This window comes from Octopus bimaculoides, chromosome 26, assembly GCF_046866305.1.
Source record: "Octopus bimaculoides isolate indiv1 chromosome 26, ASM4686630v1, whole genome shotgun sequence".
NCBI classification, from domain to species: domain Eukaryota; kingdom Metazoa; phylum Mollusca; class Cephalopoda; order Octopoda; family Octopodidae; genus Octopus; species Octopus bimaculoides.
The window spans coordinates 1,759,452-1,775,166 of NC_142953.1; the positions used below are offsets into that span (position 1 = coordinate 1,759,452).

Here is a 15,715-nt window from a genome sequence, read left to right on the forward strand (position 1 = left end):
CGAAAGAACGAACGAATGATCGAACGACCGAAAGAAAGAATGAACGTACGTAATTACGTAGGTATATATGAACGAACAAAAGAACGTACGTACATAATTACGTATGTACAATCGAACGAACGTACGTACGTACGTAAAAACGAACGAACAAACGTATATAGGTTCGTACTAATGATCGAACGACCGAAAGAAAGAATGAACGTACGTAATTACGAACGAACGTACGTAATAACGTTGGTACGTTCGTACGAATACTCGAAAGAACGAACGAATGATCAAACGACCGAAAGAAGGAATGAACGTACGTAATTACGTAGGTAGGTACGTACGTATGAACGAATAAAAGAACGTACGTACGTAATTACGTATGTACAATCGAACGAACGAACGTACGTACGTAAGAACGAACGAACAAACGTATATACGTTCGTACGAATGATCGAACGACCGAAAGAAAGAATGAACGTACGTAATTACGAACGAAAGTACGTAATTACGTAGGCACGGACGTACGTATGAACGAACGAACGAACGTACGTAAAGTTAGAACGAACGCACTAGCGAACAAACGTATGTACGTACGTACGAATGCACGAAAGAACGAACGAATATTCGAACGACCGAAAGAAAGAATGAACGTACGTAATTACGTAGGTATGTATGAACGAACAAAAGAACGTACGTACGTAATTACGTATGTACAATCGAACGAACGAACGTACGTACGTAAAAACGAACGAACAAACGTATATAGGTTCGTACGAATGATCGAACGACCGAAAGAAAGAATGAACGTACGTAATTACGAACGAACGTACGTAATTACGAACGAACGTAATAACGTAGGTACGTTCGTACGAACGAACGTAATTACGTAGGTACGTACGTACGTATGAACGAACAAAAGAACGTACGTACGTAATTACGTATGTACAATCGAACGAACGATCGTACGTACGTAAGAACGAACGAACAAACGTATATACGTTCGTACGAATGATCGAACGACCGAAAGAAAGAATGAACGTACGTAATTACGAACGAACGTACGTAATTACGTAGGTACGGACGTACGTATGAACGAACGAACGTACGTACGAACGAACGAAGATACGTAAAGTACGAACGTACGTACGTAATTACGTATGTACAATCGAACGAACGAACGTACGTAAGAACGAACGAACAAACGTATATACGTTCGTACGAATGATCGAACGACCGAAAGAAAGAATGAACGTACGTATGAACGAACGAACGTACGAACGAACGAACGTACATAAAGTAAGAACGAACGCACTAGCGAACAAACGTATGTACGTACGTACGAATGCACGAAAGAACGAACGAATGATCGAACGACGGAAAGAAAGATAAAACGCACGTTACTACGAACGAACGCACGTAATTACGAACGTAATTACGTAGGTACGTACGTACGTATGAACGAACAAACGAACGAAAGAACGTACGTACGTAATTACGTATGTACGATCGAACAAACGAACGAACGTACGTTCGTAAGAACAAACGTACGTAAGTAAGAACGAACGCACTAACGAACAAACGTATTTATGTACGTACGAATGCACGAAAGAACGAACGAATGATCGAACGACCGAAAGAAAGAATGAACGTACGTAATTACGTAGGTATATACGAACGAACAAAAGAACGTACGTACGTAATTACGTATGTACAATCGAACGAACGTACGTACGTAAAAACGAACGAACAAACGTATATAGGTTCGTACGAATGATCGAACGACCGAAAGAAAGAATGAACGTACGTAATAACGTAGGTACGTTCGTACGAATACACGAAAGAACGAACGAACGTAATTACGTAGGTACGTACGTACGTATGAACGAACAAAAGAACGTACGTACATAATTACGTATGTACAATCGAACGAACGTACGTACGTAAGAACGAACGAACAAACGTATATACGTTCGTACGAATGATCGAACGACCGAAAGAAAGAATGAACGTACCTAATTACGAACGATCGTACGTAATTACGTAGGTACGGACGTACGTATGAACGAACGAACGAACGCACTAGCGAACAAACGTATGTACGTACGTACGAATGCACGAAAGAACGAACGAATGATCGAACGACCGAAAGAAAGAATGAACGTACGTAATTACGTAGGTATGTATGAACGAACAAAAGAACGTACGTACGTAATTACGTATGTACAATCGAACGAACGAACGTACGTACGTAAAAACGAACGAACAAACGTATATAGGTTCGTACGAATGATCGAACGACCGAAAGAAAGAATGAACGTACGTAATTACGAACGAACGTACGTAATTACGAACGAACGAACGTAATAACGAACGAACGTACGTAATTACGAACGAACGAACGTAATAACGTAGGTACGTTCGTACGAATACACGAAAGAACGAACGAACGTAATTACGTAGGTACGTACGTACGTATGAACGAACAAAAGAACGTACGTACGTAAAAACGAACGAACAAACGTATATAGGTTCGTACGAATGAACGTTCGTAAGAACAAACGTACGTAAGTAAGAACGAACGCACTAGCGAACAAACGTATGTACGTACGTACGAATGCACGAAAGAACGAACGAATGATCGAACGACCGAAAGAAAGAATGAACGTACGTAATTACGTAGGTATGTATGAACGAACAAAAGAACGTACGTACGTAATTACGTATGTACAATCGAACGAACGAACGTACGTACGTAAAAACGAACGAACAAACGTATATAGGTTCGTACGAATGATTGAACGACCGAAAGAAAGAATGAACGTACGTAATTACGAACGAACGTACGTAATTACGAACGAACGAACGTAATAACGAACGAACGTACGTAATTACGAACGAACGAACGTAATAACGTAGGTACGTTCGTACGAATACACGAAAGAACGAACGAACGTAATTACGTAGGTACGTACGTACGTATGAACGAACAAAAGAACGTACGTACGTAAAAACGAACGAACAAACGTATATAGGTTCGTACGAATGAACGTTCGTAAGAACAAACGTACGTAAGTAAGAACGAACGCACTAACGAACAAACGTATGTATGTACGTACGAATGCACGAAAGAACGAACGAATGATCGAACGACCGAAAGAAAGAATGAACGTACGTAATTACGTAGGTATATATGAACGAACAAAAGAACGTACGTACGTAATTACGTATGTACAATCGAACGAACGAACGTACGTACGTAAGAACGAACGAACAAACGTATATACGTTCGTACGAATGATCGTACGACCGAAAGAAAGAATGAACGTACGTAATTACGAACGAACGTACGTAATTACGTAGGTACGGACGTACGTATGAACGAACGAACGTACGTACGAACGAACGTACGTAAAGTAAGAACGAACGTACGTACGTAATTACGTATGTACAATCGAACGAACGAACGTACGTACGTAAAAACGAACGAACAAACGTATATAGGTTCGTACGAAAGAACGTACGTACGTAATTACGTATGTACGATCGAACGAACGTACGTTCGTAAGAACAAACGTACGTAAGTAAGAACGAACGCACTAACGAACAAACGTATGTATGTACGTACGAATGCACGAAAGAACGAACGAAAGAACGAACGAATGATCGAACGACCGAAAGAAAGAATGAACGTACGTAATTACGTAGGTATATATGAACGAACAAAAGAACGTACGTACGTAATTACGTATGTACAATCGAACGAACGTACGTACGTAAAAACGAACGAACAAACGTATATAGGTTCGTACGAATGATCGAACGACCGAAAGAAAGAATGAACGTACGTAATTACGAACGAACGTACGTAATAACGTAGGTACGTTCGTACGAATACACGTAACAACGAACGAACGTAATTACGTAGGTACGTACGTACGTACGTATGAACGAACAAAAGAACGTACGTACATAATTACGTATGTACAATCGAACGAACGTACGTACGTAAGAACGAACGAACAAACGTATATACGTTCGTACGAATGATCGAACGACCGAAAGAAAGAATGAACGTACGTAATTACGAACGAACGTACGTAATTACGTAGGTACGGACGTACGTATGAACGAACGAACGAACGTACGTAAAGTAAGAACGAACGCACTAGCGAACAAACGTATGTACGTACGTACGAATGCACGAAAGAACGAACGAATGATCGAACGACCGAAAGAAAGAATGAACGTACGTAGGTATGTATGAACGAACAAAAGAACGTACGTACGTAATTACGTATGTACAATCGAACGAACGAACGTACGTACGTAAAAACGAACGAACAAACGTATATAGGTTCGTACGAATGATCGAACGACCGAAAGAAAGAATGAACGTACGTAATTACGAACGAACGTACGTAATTACGAACGAACGTACGTAATTACGAACGAACGAACGTAATAACGAACGAACGTACGTAATTACGAATGAACGAACGTAATAACGTAGGTACGTTCGTACGAATACACGAAAGAACGAACGAACGTAATTACGTAGGTACGTACGTACGTATGAACGAACAAAAGAACGTACGTACGTAATTACGTATGTACAATCGAACGAACGAACGTACGTACGTAAAAACGAACGAACAAACGTATATAGGTTCGTACGAATGATCGAACGACCGAAAGAAAGAATGAACGTACGTAATTACGAACGAACGTACGTAATTACGAACGAACGAACGTAATAACGAACGAACGTACGTAATTACGAACGAACGAACGTAATAACGTAGGTACGTTCGTACGAATACACGAAAGAACGAACGAACGTAATTACGTAGGTACGTACGTACGTATGAACGAACAAAAGAACGTACGTACGTAAAAACGAACGAACAAACGTATATAGGTTCGTACGAATGATCGAACGACCGAAAGAAAATGAACGTACGTAATTACGAACGAACGAACGTAATAATGTAGGTACGTTCGTACGAATACTCGAAAGAACGAACGAATGATCAAACGACCGAAAGAAAGAATGAACGTACGTAATTACGTACGTACGTATGAACGAATAAAAGAACGTACGTACGTAATTACGTATGTACAATCGAACGAACGAACGTACGTACGTAAGAACGAACGAACAAACGTATATACGTTCGTACGAATGATCGAACGACCGAAAGAAAGAATGAACGTACGTAATTACGTAGGTACGTATGAACGAACAAAAGAACGTACGTACGTAATTACGTATGTACAATCGAACGAACGAACGTACGTACGTAAAAACGAACGAACAAACGTATATAGGTTCGTACGAATGATCGAACGCCCGAAAGAAAGAATGAACGTACGTAATTACGAACGAACGTACGTAATTACGAACGAACGAACGTAATAACGAACGAACGTACGTAATTACGAACGAACGAACGTAATAACGTAGGTACGTTCGTACGAATACACGAAAGAACGAACGAACGTAATTACGTAGGTACGTACGTACGTATGAACGAACAAAAGAACGTACGTACGTAAAAACGAACGAACAAACGTATATAGGTTCGTACGAATGATCGAACGACCGAAAGAAAATGAACGTACGTAATTACGAACGAACGAACGTAATAACGTAGGTACGTTCGTACGAATACTCGAAAGAACGAACGAATGATCACACGACCGAAAGAAAATGAACGTACGTAATTACGAACGAACGAACGAACGTAATAATGTAGGTACGTTCGTACGAATACTCGAAAGAACGAACGAATGATCAAACGACCGAAAGAAAGAATGAACGTACGTAATTACGTACGTACGTATGAACGAATAAAAGAACGTACGTACGTAATTACGTATGTACAATCGAACGAACGAACGTACGTACGTAAGAACGAACGAACAAACGTATATACGTTCGTACGAATGATCGAACGACCGAAAGAAAGAATGAACGTACGTAATTACGTAGGTATGTATGAACGAACAAAAGAACGTACGTACGTAATTACGTATGTACAATCGAACGAACGAACGTACGTACGTAAAAACGAACGAACAAACGTATATAGGTTCGTACGAATGATCGAACGACCGAAAGAAAGAATGAACGTACGTAATTACGAACGAACGAACGTAATAACGTAGGTACGTTCGTACGAATACACGAAAGAACGAACGAACGAAATTACGTAGGTACGTACGTACGTATGAACGAACAAAAGAACGTACGTACGTAAAAACGAACGAACAAACGTATATAGGTTCGTACGAATGATCGAACGACCGAAAGAAAATGAACGTACGTAATTACGAACGAACGAACGTAATAACGTAGGTACGTTCGTACGAATACTCGAAAGAACGAACGAATGATCACACGACCGAAAGAAAGAATGAACGTACGTAATTACGTACGTACGTATGAACGAATAAAAGAACGTACGTACGTAATTACGTATGTACAATCGAACGAACGAACGTACGTACGTAAGAACGAACGAACAAACGTATATACGTTCGTACGAATGATCGAACGACCGAAAGAAAGAATGAACGTACGTAATTACGTAGGTATGTATGAACGAACAAAAGAACGTACGTACGTAATTACGTATGTACAATCGAACGAACGAACGTACGTACGTAAAAACGAACGAACAAACGTATATAGGTTCGTACGAATGATCGAACGACCGAAAGAAAGAATGAACGTACGTAATTACGAACGAACGAACGTAATAACGTAGGTACGTTCGTACGAATACACGAAAGAACGAACGAACGAAATTACGTAGGTACGTACGTACGTATGAACGAACAAAAGAACGTACGTACGTAAAAACGAACGAACAAACGTATATAGGTTCGTACGAATGATCGAACGACCGAAAGAAAATGAACGTACGTAATTACGAACGAACGAACGTAATAACGTAGGTACGTTCGTACGAATACTCGAAAGAACGAACGAATGATCACACGACCGAAAGAAAGAATGAACGTACGTAATTACGTACGTACGTATGAACGAATAAAAGAACGTACGTACGTAATTACGTATGTACAATCGAACGAACGAACGTACGTACGTAAGAACGAACGAACAAACGTATATACGTTCGTACGAATGATCGAACGACCGAAAGAAAGAATGAACGTACGTAATTACGTAGGTATGTATGAACGAACAAAAGAACGTACGTACGTAATTACGTATGTACAATCGAACGAACGAACGTACGTACGTAAAAACGAACGAACAAACGTATATAGGTTCGTACGAATGATCGAACGACCGAAAGAAAGAATGAACGTACGTAATTACGAACGAACGTACGTAATTACGAACGAACGAACGTAATAACGTAGGTACGTTCGTACGAATACACGAAAGAACGAACGAACGTAATTACGTAGGTACGTACGTACGTATGAACGAACAAAAGAACGTACGTACATAATTACGTATGTACAATCGAACGAACGTACGTACGTAAGAACGAACGAACAAACGTATATACGTTCGTACGAATGATCGAACGACCGAAAGAAATAATGAACGTACCTAATTACGAACGAACGTACGTAATTACGTAGGTACGGACGTACGTATGAACGAACGAACGTACGTACGAACGAACGAACGTACGTACGAACGAACGTACGTAAAGTAAGAACGAACGTACGTACGTAATTACGTATGTACAATCGAACGAACGAACGTACGTACGTAAAAACGAACGAACAAACGTATATAGGTTCGTACGAATGATCGAACGACCGAAAGAAAATGAACGGACGTAATTACGAACGAACGAACGTAATAACGTAGGTACGTTCGTACGAATACTCGAAAGAACGAACGAATGATCAAACGACCGAAAGAAAGAATGAACGTACGTAATTACGTACGTACGTATGAACGAATAAAAGAACGTACGTACGTAATTACGTATGTACAATCGAACGAACGAACGTACGTACGTAAGAACGAACGAACAAACGTATATACGTTCGTACGAATGATCGAACGACCGAAAGAAAGAATGAACGTACGTAATTACGAAGGAACGTACGTAATTACGAAGGAACGTACGTAATTACGAACGAACGTACGTAATTACGTAGGTACGGACGTACGTATGAACGAACGAACGAACGTACATAAAGTAAGAACGAACGCACTAGCGAACAAAGGTATGTACGTACGTACGAATGCACGAAAGAACGAACGAATTATCGAACGACGGAAAGAAAGATAAAACGCACGTTACTACGAACGAACGCACGTAATTACGAACGTAATTACGTAGGTACGTACGTACGTATGAACGAACAAACGAACGAAAGAACGTACGTACGTAATTACGTATGTACGATCGAACAAACGAACGAACGTACGTTCGTAAGAACAAACGTACGTAAGTAAGAACGAACGCACTAACGAACAAACGTATGTATGTACGTACGAAAGAACGAACGAATGATCGAACGACCGAAAGAAAGAATGAACGTACGTAATTACGTAGGTATATATGAACGAACAAAAGAACGTACGTACGTAATTACGTATGTACAATCGAACGAACGTACGTACGTAAAAACGAACGAACAAACGTATATAGGTTCGTACGAATGATCGAACGACCGAACGAAAGAATGAACGTACGTAATAACGTAGGTACGTTCGTACGAATACACGTAACAACGAACGAACGTACGTAAAGTAAGAACGAACGCACTAGCGAACAAACGTATGTACGTACGTACGAATGCACGAACGAATGATCGAACGACCGAAAGAAAGAATGAACGTACGTAATTACGAACGAACGAACGTAATTACGTAGGTACGTTCGTACGTATGAACGAACGAAAGAACGTACGTACGTAATTACGTATGTACGACCGAACGAACGAACGACCGCACGAACGAACAAACGTATGTACGGTCGTACGAATACACGAAAGAACGAACGAATGATCAAACGACCGAAAGAAAGAATGAACGTACGTAATTACGTAGGTACGTACATACGTATGAACGAAAAAAGAACGTACGTACGTAATTACGTATGTACAATCGAACGAACGAACGTACGTAAAGTAAGAACGAACGTAATTACGTACGTATGAACGAACAAACGAAAGAACGTACGTAATTACGTATTTACGATCGAACGAAGGAACAAACGTTTTTGAGCTTTTCTTAAGTTTTTGAGTTTTCAACTTCCAATTTACATCCTGAGATGAGAGGAGTTTGCAAATGATTGCCCACACTGGAGACATATACTGTGAGAAGGGATGAAGTGAGCGGAAGAAAAACAGGAACTTGCCACCAAAGAAAGGCGCACTCAACAGAAGTTCAAACCAGTGATGCCGGTAGAGAGCTCCTTCAAATGCAGTCGATGTATGCATGACTTGCACTTCCGTGTGGGCCTCTACAATCACAACAGATGCTGCACTATCATCAGAAGCTGACATGATTTCTTTGGGTGCAGATCTATGGCCTTTCGAGACCAACAGATGCCTACTACTACTACTACTAGTAGTAGTATATGTGTAGAGATATGGCTTAGTGGTTAGGATATTCAGCTCATGAGTTCAATTCCTGGCAATGTGTTGTGTGTCCCCCCACTGCTCACAACTTGACAACCGGTGTTGGTGTGTTTATGTCCCTATAACTTAGTGGTTCAGCAAAAGAGCCGATAAAGTAAGTACCAGGCTTAAAAAAAAACAGTACTGAGGTCGATTCATTCGACTAAAATTCCTCAAGGTAGTACCCCAGCATGGCCACAGTCTAATGACTGAAACAAGTAAAAGATAAAAGAGAGAGAATAAGAGAAAAGGTGTTGACATTAGACGAGGTTCTGAGAAGAGAAAAAAAGGTATGATGGAAGGAGCAGGTTCATTGTGGTGAGACAGTGGCAGAAGAGAGAGTAACACACACGGGGTTTAAGAAGGGGAAAGTGAAAAAAGCCAAAGGGTCAAAGAGCAAAGAAATGAAGTGAAAGCAACCACCAAGATAAAGGCACCAGTCTGACTGATATCAACAGGAGACATTATACACATGCATATACATGCAAAAAACGTTGATACCTCAGTAAAATCACGTGCAACGTTAAACAAGTGTGTAAATTGGCAAAAGGCAATTAGTGCTGGTGTTGGTATTATTAAGTGTTAGGGAAAAGCATGGTTAAGGAATGGTGAAATAAGCAGCAAGAATTGGTGCAGTGTTGATACAAGAGACAAGTTTTTCTTGTGTGGTTTTCTGAATATTTTTATCATGCTTCGTGTGGCTGTGTGGGAAGAAGCTTGCTTCCCAACCACATGATTCCTGGTTCAGTCCCATTTCATGGGCACCTCGGGCGAGTAGCTTCTGCTATAGCATAAGGCTGATCAAAGCCTCCTGAGTGGATTTGGTAGACGGAAACTGGAAGAAGCCCATCATGTATGTGTGTGTATATATATATATATACACACACACACACACACACATATATATATATATACACATATATATATATATATATATATATATATATATATATATGTGTGTGTGTGTGTGTGTGTATGTCTGTGTTTGTCCTCCTGCTATCTCTTGACAACCAATACTGGTGTATTTATGTCCCCGTAACTTAGCTGTTCAGCAAAAGAGACTGATAGAAGAAGTACTGGGCTTACAAAGAATAAGTCCAGGGGCCAATTTGTTTGACTAAAACCCTTTAAGGCAGTGCCCCAGCATGGCTGTAGTCAAATGACTGAAACAAGTAAATGGCACCTAATGGTGGTTTTACCTTGCTGTGAGTTCAGTGTTATGTATCCAGCCAGACCTGACATTCTGCCTATTGATATGTCCAAATTCTAATGAATCCTGTAACATAGAAAGGGCCCCAAAAGGTTGAAATGCATCTGATGCTCTCACTGGCCACTGCTGGGACTATATTCATCTCTCTCTGATACTTATTGTGAATTTAACATCGCTAGTCCATAAGAGATGTTATTTCAGGACAAATACTGCAGTAACTGGCCTATCAACTGTATGTGTGTGCATTCTGTATGATACATAGGTGGCTGTTTTAATTAAATATTGCCTTAGTTGCATTTAATGGATGTACATCTACGTATGTATGTGTATGAATGCATGTATGCATGTGTTTATGTATGTTCATGTATGTGTATGTATGTACGTATGTGTGTGTACATGTATGTATGTATGTGTATGTATATATGTGTGTGTGTGTATGTATATGTATGCATGCATATGTATGTGCTTGTGTGTATATGTGTATGTATGTATGTGTGTGTATATGTATGTATGTATATATGTGTGTGTGTGTATATGTATGCATGCATATGTATGTGTTTGTGTGTATATGTGTATGTATGTATGTGTGCGTTTACATGTATGTATGTGTAATGTTTCATTAATACGATGCAGTAATTTCAGAAGAAAATGTTACCCTCACATCTTCGTTAGTGCACAGCTAGGAAGGGTCGTTAAAGTTAATCGTGGAACACCATTTATTTATCGTCTCACCTGCCACTGATCTCTCTGTTGAGAAACCATAACTTTCTGATGAATGGCAGCCATCAGTTGGTTGTTTAGACTCATTATTTCAGACTTGGCTTGGTATAATTCCTTCTCCATTTGAACTTTCCTGCATGAAAGAAAAGAAAACAAAAACAAACATCATTGTCATCATCATCATCATCAAGACCATTACCACCACTCTCCACCATCATCACCCCTATTACCAACATCATTTAATGTTTGTCTCCCATGTTGGTATGGTTTCATAGTTTCTGCAGCTGGATGCCCTTCCTAATACCAAACCACTTTACAGAGTGAACTGGGTGCTTTTCACGTGGCACCAGCCCTAGTGAGATCCCCATGTGGGTTGGTATCAAAATGGTTAATGGCATCAATGTCAATGGTCTAAGACTACCTGCAAAGACCATGCGCATTGTCCCCTTACTCCAGACCTAAGAAATAAGTCGTCGTCATCATCATCGTCATCACCATAGTGACCTTCCAGTGCCTACACCCAGCTGGGCATGCGAAAGTTAAAAACAAAAACTTACATCTCCATGGCCTCATTTCTGTCTCGTCTTGCTTGCTCTAGGACTTCATCCCTTGAGAGATCACCTAAAGCTTTGTCTTCTAAGCTATCACAATATGCACGGAGTTTAAACAGCTCTTCTTGTTGGCTGTCAATCTAAACAGTAAAAAGAAAAGACAAACAGTTTTAATATTTTAAATACAACAATGGATTAAAGTATTAAGATATATTTCAAGACCAAAATATATTTGGTTCATTTTTTTAACATCAGTCCTTCCATACCAGCATGGGTCAGCTGAATACATATTATGAAACCATTGTCTTATAGTTGAATGTCCTTCCTGTTGCTAACCCGTAACGGTTTCTAGTGGAAGTTAATGACAGTAGCCATATATAGAAGTTACTGATAGTGTATATATGTTAAAGTTATTGATAGTAACTGTATGTGGAAGTTACTGATAGTGGCTACATGTGGGAGTTTCTGATAGAAGCCATGTCTCTAAGCTGTCAATGATGGCTACATGTGTGAGTTAGCAACATCATTATCTATGGAACATCAGTAGTGATATATATGTATGATAACAGTACGGCAATTGTAAAATAATAATTTAAAAGAACTGTCAACAAACAAATAACAACAGTTTTCCTCTACAGTGAAAGACAATTGTCCAAAAAAAAAAAAAACTTCAGGGTTTTTTAAACATTGAATGGTTAAGTGGGTCCACCTGAGTAAAACAGGAATCAAAAGAGGTCCATAGAGAAAAAGAAAGGGTTGAGAAACATTAGATTAACAAAGATAGACTTACCTTAGTGTTACGTTCAGAAACTTCTGTGGCTTTTTGCTGCAGTTGCTGATCCCGCAACTGCAAATCAGCATGCAACCCAGAAACATGTGTCCGAACACCATTCAGTTCAACATGTAAATCGTGGATCTGTTCAGCCATTAACGTGACTTTTCTCACTTCATCTGCATTCCGCGATTCACCATCAGCAGCTTTGCTCCCATCCTAATGGATGGTGGAAGAAAAGGAAAAGAACGGAGTCATTAACCATTTTATTAGCATATATATCTGTTGAAATGCACTGTTTTGGGTTTCAATTAATTTCAAAATAATGAAGATACAGAGATTAAGATGGAATTTCGATGGGAGGTTTTAATTTAGATCACTTTAACTCTTTTGTTACTATACTCTTTTACTCTTTTACTTGTTTCAGTCATTTGACTGAGGCCATGCTGGAGCACCGCCTTTTAGTCGAGCTAATTGACCCCAGGACTTATTCTTTGGAAGCCTAGTACTTATTCTATCGGTCTCTTTAGCCGAACTGCTAAGTTACGGGGACGTAAACACACCAGCAACAGTTGTCAAGCGATGCTGGGGGACAAACACATACACACAAACATACATATATATATATATACATATATACGACGGGCTTCTTTCAGTTTCCATCTACCAAATCCACTCACAAGGCTTTGGTCGGCCCGAGACTATAGTAGAAGACACTTGCCCAAGGTGCCACGCAGTGGGACTGAACCCAGAACCCTATATTAAAATTAACTCAAACAAAAGCAGTGGATGTATGATAATAGTATGGCAGTTGTAAAATAACAATTTAAAAGAACTGTCAACAAACAAACAGCATCAGTTATCCTCTACAGTGAAAGACAATTGTCAAAAAAAAAAACAAAAGAAACTTGATAGTGAGCAGTCAGCAACAAGAAACATGAAGTGTTACCAGAGGGAGAGCAGGGGTTGGGTTGCGGACAAGGAACAAGGGAGAAGGATTTTAGCAACAAACACAGGGGCTTAACAACACAACATAAATAGCAAGACAGATTTATCAACGGGACATACAAAGGGAGTTATCAGTGCAAAGTACAAGGGAAGTTGTACTTCCCATACAAGACATACAGAGGGAGTTATAAACAAGACACATGGGGAGTTATCAAACATGATGTACAAGAGTAGTTATCAATACAAAGTACAGGGGAAGTTATCAACAAGACATGGGGGTAGTTAACAAGAAACATGGGGGTAGGTTCAACATGAAGCACAGGGGGAGTTATCAACATGTACAGTGGGAGCAGGTTATCAACAACAAGCAACATGAAAAGACAACAATGAGGAACAGTAGAAAATAGCAACAAGAAACATAGAGGAAGTGAGAGGGGAAATTATTAAGAAACACACAGGACAATACCAAAGTATAATATCCAGAATCACTGATCAATAGCAACACTGTAAGTGTCTGGTCAATAGCTGCACTTATGTCTGATCAATAGCAACACCGGTGTCTGATCAAAGGCAACACTGTGAGTATCTGATCTATAGCAACACTGAAAGCGTCTGAGCAATAGTAACATGGTAAGTGTTTGATCAAAAGGAACACAGCAAGTGTCTGATCAATGATGCTTAATCCCTTCTCTGAAGGGATTGGATCTCAGCCCTGTCAATTTTAAACTGAAATGTAAAGAAACGTAAGACTGAAATGTAAAACTACAAGATATCACAACAGTGAAGGGTTTTCAAATAAACATACAGGACATATGCAAGCTTTTGTGTGAAAGCATGTGAATGTGTGTGTGTGTGTGTGTGTGTGTGTGTATTTATAACGTGTGTTTTTGTGTGTATATACAAACAGAAATGGACTCAGACCAGTGGCATGAATAGGGACAAAAAATGACGAACAAATGTATTTCAAATACAAGATAAATTCATGATTTATTGAAATTGTATGCACATGTGTGTATGTGTGTGTATATATATATATATATATATATATATAGATATATATATATACATATATATACACACAGACTAATGCAATATACATGCAATACAAACACTCAGAGAAACACACAAAAAACAACTGTGACTATGCAAGCTGTAATAACCATCAAACATGCTGGTCTCTAAAAAAAACAATAAATCAGACATTCCGGTGCAGGTAAGCTTACCATTATATCAAAAAATTTTATCATTTTTCTAATATCTCCATTCAGAGATAACCGGTTCCAAGTTTCCTGAAATAAAGTGACAACCTTAGAATAGACCTTAGTGTTGAAATTATGTTATGGCTCCATCTATGAAATCAGTTTATATGTTTCAGACTGTTGTAGCATGGCAGCTCCTAAAAGGGATCACACAAGACCACCCTCTCTCCCCAGTTCACCTTCCATGATTTATCCAGGAGCAATGTGGGTGGAGGAGTTATAAGGCTGATTATTGCTAAATTTTAGGAATTAATAATGAAACTTATTAAGACCAATAATGCCAGATATTCAAGCACAGAGAACATGAAGATTTGAGAATTGACAATGAAGGATGGTTCTTTAATAAAAGCAACTGCATGGAAGCATAAGCATGGTGATGAATATAATATATATCTTGTTCCAGTTGTTAGCATGTTGGATAAACTCCTTTGTGGTACTTATTCTGGATCTTGAACTCAAAACCTCAGCATGGTCAACTTTGTCCTTCCTTTTGAAGTTAGTAAGTAAAGGACCCATTTGATACTGGGGTAGATTCCTCTCTACCTAAGAAATTAGCTGTGTCCAGATCTGGAGAAGGGTAGGTTCTGCCAGGCTTAAAACTCACAAGATAAACTGTATGTAATGACACACAAACACACACAAATCC

At 39.3% G+C, this 15,715-nt stretch overlaps 1 protein-coding gene across 7 annotated transcripts in view; it reads right to left on the minus strand.

Annotated features, from left to right (window-relative positions):
• Window positions 1-15,715, minus strand: part of LOC106875845 (BICD family-like cargo adapter 1) — a 94,721-nt gene that overhangs the window by 16,432 nt on the left and 62,574 nt on the right. For 2 of the 7 annotated variants that reach the window (XR_016238525.1, XR_008266877.2), the window contains exons 8-11: window positions 15,034-15,099; window positions 12,881-13,081; window positions 12,097-12,230; window positions 11,481-11,672 (exon numbers count right to left, since the gene is read on the minus strand). Coding sequence is in view for 4 of the 7 variants with exons in the window: in XM_052977092.2 (XP_052833052.1) it covers window positions 11,552-11,672; window positions 12,097-12,230; window positions 12,881-13,081; window positions 15,034-15,099 (522 nt within the window). In the remaining 3 variants the exon portion in view is untranslated. Of the gene's footprint in view, window positions 1-11,474; window positions 11,673-12,096; window positions 12,231-12,880; window positions 13,082-15,033; window positions 15,100-15,715 lie in introns of all 7 variants that reach the window. The other 5 variants (XM_052977092.2, XM_052977090.2, XM_089342658.1 and 2 more) reach the window with 3 other exon arrangements.